This window comes from Epinephelus moara, chromosome 24, assembly GCF_006386435.1.
Source record: "Epinephelus moara isolate mb chromosome 24, YSFRI_EMoa_1.0, whole genome shotgun sequence".
Taxonomy (NCBI): Eukaryota; Metazoa; Chordata; class Actinopteri; order Perciformes; family Serranidae; genus Epinephelus; species Epinephelus moara.
Window position 1 is genome coordinate 19,018,959 of NC_065529.1, and position 6,190 is coordinate 19,025,148.

Consider the following 6,190-nt stretch of genomic DNA (forward strand, 5'->3'; position numbering starts at 1 on the left):
CATGAGCCTGTGGAGGGAATTTATCACTGTTTACTCATTATTTACACACCAAACAACTTACAGATGAATTAAGTAAATAGTTAAAATAAATTATCAATAATAATAAGTCCTGTTATTACTTCCTTTTATTAAGGTATGCTGTACATATTTGTGGCCTGTTACTGCTCTGTCTGAAGATGTTTACTTTGCTCTGACAATCATATTGTTCACATACTTGGAAAAGTTCAGTGTTGCGGTGTACTACCTTCACTACAACAAGCACCCAAAAATTGCACTGTACTTAAAAATACTTTTTTTTTTATTAAAGCAAAGTTTTACAAGGTCATATGATGTCATGTGTTTTAATGTGAAGCACTCAAGTGTACAAAAAATTTCATCATCAAAAACAAACATCGGTCTATAAACATTTCATCATCAAAACATTTAGCTAAAAAGCATACAAGTCATAGCATTTTATCTTATATACATATATATTTATATATATATACCAACATCTCCTATAACATTTACACAGGTATTTCACTGCTGAAAAGATGTTTTCATTCATATAACTGGTGTCTATGCTATATAACCACAGAAAACACAGTAGAAGGGCTGTGGCATTTGCTTTTGCGCAAGAGGTAGAAAGCCTACAACTACCAGAATGCACTGCGCTGCATTGGATCAATAAACCCTCCCGCTAGTGGGTGACTTAATGTGAGTTAGGTCGTTTTTCCACAGGAAACAATATGACAGCCAGCTGGTAGCAAACAATCTCAAATTACTGTTAACAGTAAGTTAGAATATGCTTCAGAAAACATTTGAGGCAAAAATAGGCAACGCAGTGACAAAATCTTGGTTTATATTTGACCAGCACTGCTTAGTTTTACTATTTGATCTGGGTTTAGTCTGCGTTTGAGAGAGAGAGGGAGAGGAGTGGCTCTCACTCTCGATCTGCTCCTATACTCTTTGCGTCTGTAAAAGGCATCAACCAGTGGAGCTGACAGATGAGCAGAGAGATCTGAAAGCTGGTAAAATGGAGGGAAGTTTGCCATAGTTCATTTACACAGACTACCCACACTGTTGTGATACAAAGCTGGTTGAAAAGCATCCATTCATCATGCACATTTTAAGATTCATCAGGTTTTGCAGCCACATTGGGACACATGTTAATTAGAATGAAACAAACATTCACAATCTTGTCAAGGAGCGGCATCTCCTCACCCTCACACGGGAGTAACAAACTAGCTGGTATTGTCTTATGTAACATTGTGTACTTGTTGCGCATGCCATCAATCACCCTTCCAACCTGAACCCGTAGGTGTGCTATTGCTCGTGTGCTTTCTTCATCCTTAGCATCAAGTTGACATTGTCCATTAGTGATCGCAGGAGCTTTAACCTCCGCACACATCAGTCCCACACTTTCTTTGATGTCAAAGCCTCGATCAGCTAACACTATATCACCTGGTGACAATTTGTTAAGAAGGCCACAGTTTTCAGTTATGTGCATGTCAGAGGAGTGCCCCTCCCAGCCCTTGGAAATAAATGATATCGCACCTTGTGGTGTAATACCAATGAGGTATTTCATTGTGTCCATACTTTTGCTGTGGGATAAAGCCAGTGGATGTGATTTTACATCAGATTGCCTTTCTGTACGTATTTCAAAGCAGTCAACAATAATAACAGCACGTTGGCCAAAAGCTTCCAAAAATTTCTGTGGTTTTGTGGCTTGTAAACAATGCCTCTCTGGCCAGTACACCAAAGGGTTAAGGCGTGCATATAAAACGTCTACGGTGTCAGCAAAGGCAGCGGAAAGAGTTTCACATGAAACACTAAAGAGGTGGGCGAGGTGCTGGACTGGAAGATCAAGCCTCAGACGCATGAGTGTCAATAAAATCATTTGAAAGGGTGATAAGTTCTTTGTAACCGGCAGGGAGGGCTTAACATTGTTGAACAGTGCGACTAAAATAGCAAAACATGGAAGTCCTGTGTAATACTGGACCTTGTCTGTGTTAGCCTCCAAGAAGTGTTCATCCATCCTTCTCTTATTCAGCTCACACCTGAGCTCCTTGTTCTCCTGCAACAGACGGTCGATTTCTGCACTGCTGCGCTCACAGAACTGACATTCTGTTTTTGGTCTCTTAGCTGTCGGTTCATGTGCCACTTCATCTTCTGCTGCTTCCTCTTCATCCTGGTCTCCGTGATCCTCGTCTACTGCCACGACCACCTCTGCCCATTTTCCACAAACCTCATCTTCTGCCTGGTTTTCACCTTCCACACCATCCGCTGCTGTCACTTCCATCTTTCCTTTTTTTAGCTGGCGAGATTGCTGGTGTGACTCTGTGGCATGATCTTCAAAGTGACCCAGGTGTAGTGTTGGAGCCCAGTCTGGATGTGACTCATCCATTTCATATGCAGGTTTACCTTCAGGGAGACATAATGATGAATTAACAACCAAGACAGAAAAAAAGACTACTACACTGAGACAAGTTATTTGCAACCAACAGGAAAGTCATAAACACAAAATAGAAAAGCTTTTGGCTTTAGTTTTCAGTCGCAGTTTGGTTAAGTTTAGGCATAGACATAAAATGAGGGTAGAAAGGACATTCTTATTTAAATCAACATAGCAGGATGGTCAGAGCGGCAGCCATCTTTACGTGTAATCGCAGCGGGCTATTTTCCGTATAAACAAACCAACTTGCCAACTCGCTAACTCACTATTCCTGGGTTTAAACAACAATACAACTTGATAAGTTAAGGAAAAAAACGTTGGCTGGGTTAAAACGGACCCATTCACAACGTTAAACACGCTTTGTAGCAGAAAGCCCTGACAGTAAACTGCTCCCAAACACCAAGTACAGCACAATGCTGAGCAAATTGTGACACTCACCTGAATGAAAATGTCTCGAGCACACTTTATATGATCTTGGGATGTTGCTAAACTTGAGGTCTAGTCGCCCTACAGCTGATATCCACGCCATCCGTCTGCCCTTCGTGACATGGGACACATAACTTCCCTGGTTCTGCCTCCACGCAGGGAAACTATAGAAAGACATCCCGTTGTTGATCTTTTTACCTTGTCCGTCGTGTGAACGGCCGCTACAGCCAATGACACAACAAGTACTTCCTCCCATGACTTAAACGTCCTTGATAAGCATGTAACGTCAGTATAAACGCATTAAGTACTCGCAAAGCACGTCTCCAGTCACAGCATGGATATGTGAAGACAACAGTTGAACAGACTTACAGCTGCTTCCGCATCTTGGGCCCACGGAGCACGCGCATTACTGACTTCCGCCAGCAACTTCCGGTTTAGCGCTCCGTTTACTTGAATCAGTCGTTTGCCCCTCTCTAGACTTTCCAAATGTGATCAGACCGATGGATCAAAGTCTGATAATGAAACGAGTCATTTCACACTTATCCACACATTTACACACGTCTCTCTCACAATGTATGTCTATGGGGGACAGCTGAACGTCCTTTATTCAATCAAAAATGACACAAAGCATTAAAAAATACAACTGATAACAAGAACAAAGAACAGCAGGGGTACTTATATACTTAAAAATAAAAAAATAAGGTTTTCAAGGAATTGTAAATGATCATAGTCCTGATGGCTTTATTTGTCAGTCCTTATAGTATTTTAAAGTACAGTGTCAGTTCATGCTTCAGGTGGTGGACATTGATTTCATTTCAGTTCAGTTCAAGTCAAGTCAACTCAATTTAATAGAACTTTTTTTATATCCCAAAGGTAATTCTTGTGCCAGAGAATGCTTCAAATGATAGTTACACCAAGTACAGTAACAATATTTTAATGTTCACAACCAGTAACAACCAGTGGATACCCCGGGGTCAAGGTCACTCACTGGGCCCAGTTCTAAAAACAACAGAGCATTAAATATCTGGTAAATATGTAAGATAAGAGGTGTAATTGATGACATGCTTGTACTAAAAGGTAGATTAGTAGGTTACAGAGGAATAAGTAGGTGTACGCTCCTATATTCCAATGGCGTTTTAGCTGATAGGTGGGTATACTGTAAATGGCCTGAAATAGAGGTGGATATAACCCATATACGCTCCACTACACCACTGACCATTTGGATGAAAAGCTTGCCATGTGAAATGAGAAGATTCAAAATAAAGATATGACCTCTGTCCAGATATTTATTTTTTTCATAATAAGAAAATAACATCAATCATGTTTAACATCAATCCAGGATATTTTTTTCTGCTACTTAATGCATTCATAAAATAAAGGTATAATTGTTTCTGTGCCAGTATTATAGAACACAAGATTCAGAAAGATCATTTCTATATTTTAAAAGGTGATTTGTTGGATAGATTAAATTGTAAAATGCACTTCACTAACCTTATTGTTGACAAAATATTTGTTTTAATCAGTCCAGATTTCCAATTTAATTTTCAAAGTGACAATTCCAATAGTGTTTGCAGTGAGAAGTTGCAGGGCATTGTACCAAATGTGTACAATTACAATTTTTTTAATTTTATTTGTTATCCTTTATGTTGATACCATTTAACAAAACAAATATCTTAAACATTGCCTGTTCATTATTGCTTCCTTGCAACAAACTGAAAAAAAAAAACACATGTGTACTGTATCAAACACTATGCTATATTCTCTTGCAGGTATAAGGATACCAAATGTCTTTAAGAATTCAGTGAATGTAAGTAACAGACTGTCCTCATTAGTGTCCGGGCAGCTAAGCTGCCCGGACACTATTGTAATCCTAGGTATTCTTCTTCTTTCTTCTTTCTTCTTCTGAGGAAATCATACTTCCCATGGGTGAAAACTCACCAAACTTTGCACAAAGGTCCAGTCTCATGCCAGATATCCTCAGCTGTAAACTCAAGCCAATAGTCCTGATGGTGGCGCTACAGCAAGCGTCTAAAGTTCAAAACTTTGAAAATTCATAACAAATCAACCATACGTGCTACAACTTCACAACTTTCATCAAACTGTAGCCCCAATACTGAAGAAACTTTTGTACATTTAAACCTATTAAAAATTATGAAGTTCATCACTCTGTTTTTTTCAAAAACTGTAAAACTTCTTAAACCTATCTCCTCCCACAATTTTTGCTCAATTGACACCAAACTTGCTACAGAGCATCTTCAGACTGTCCTACAAAAACTATGTTTCTCAGATTTTTGATTTATCAAAAATTGAGCCTACAGTGCATCAAAATGTTTGACTGTAAACGGTACTGTAAACATATACATGCAAATTCTTGCTAAATAAATCTTCAATGTTCATGAAAAAAATGACAAAATTCTAGAGTCATGGTAGATGATGTGTGGCAAATTTCAGAATTTTATCTCAAAAACTGAATTTTTGACAGCATTTTGAATTTTGCTCTAATGTGAACAATTGGAGTCAATGTAAAAATGGCAATTTTAAACATCAGTTTTTCACTTAAGGAGCAAATCAATCATTGTTACAAACAAATTACCAACATCTCCATGCTGTCTAGATGCAATATGTGTATTTTCAGATTTTTGTCTTAATAACTGATTTTTTTTAGTGCTTTCAAATCTGCCTTTCCATGCACGGATGGCTGCTTTCCTACACAACAGTGAATGGCTCAGATTGTGAAGCCACTGTTGAGTTGCTACTTGCCAATTAGTTTAGAGCGGTAGATGACTGTCTTAGGTTCCAGCAGTTGCAGGTTCGAGCGTCAACTGTTGCAGAATCCACATTGTAATGTAAACATCTTAATCATCGTCCTGTGCTCCAGTTTATTGCTTGAAATTGCCTGAGCGTGACTGATCACTGTGCAGCATCTACAAGTCTTCTTCCTGCTAGAAAATCTGCTTTCTCATGCTTGAAAATAAACCAAACTTTGCACAAAGATCCAGTGTCAATACTTCAGTGTGAAACCATCTGAGGCTTCTCACTTTGCACATAGCTCAACTAGTTAAACATCAGTTTTTCACTTATGAAGCAAATCAATCATTGTTAAAATAAATTACCAACATCTCCATGCTGTCTAGATGCAATATGTGTATTTTCAGATTTTTGTCTTAATAACTGAATTTTTTACAGTGCTTTCAAATCTGCCTTTCCATGCACGGATGGCTGCTTTCCTACACAGCAGTGAATGGCTCAGTTTGTGAAGCCACTGTTGAGTTGCTACTTGCCAATTAGTTTAGAGCGGTAGATGACTGTCTTAGGTTCCAGCAGTTGCAGGTT

General features: G+C 38.8%; 1 protein-coding gene across 1 annotated transcript; it reads right to left on the reverse strand.

The window, feature by feature from the left end:
- Positions 1-280: 280 nt before the first annotated feature.
- Positions 281-3,252, reverse strand: LOC126385911 (uncharacterized). The gene is made up of 2 exons (XM_050037953.1): positions 2,870-3,252; positions 281-2,403 (listed from the first exon to the last, which is right to left on the reverse strand). The coding sequence occupies exons 1-2, from the start codon at positions 3,111-3,113 to the stop codon at positions 1,109-1,111; spliced, it is 1,539 nt and encodes a 512-aa protein (XP_049893910.1). The 5' UTR covers positions 3,114-3,252; the 3' UTR covers positions 281-1,108.
- Between the last annotated feature and the right edge of the window lie 2,938 nt (positions 3,253-6,190).

Bases quoted from the DNA above. Each gene is read 5' to 3' on its own strand.
- LOC126385911 (XM_050037953.1), bottom strand. From the start codon at position 3,113: ATGGGAGGAAGTACTTGTTGTGTCATTGGCTGTAGCGGCCGTTCACAC. The intron at 2,404-2,869 runs GTGAGTGTCACA...GTCTCCCTGAAG, and splicing joins CTCGAGACATTTTCATTCAG to GTAAACCTGCATATGAAATG.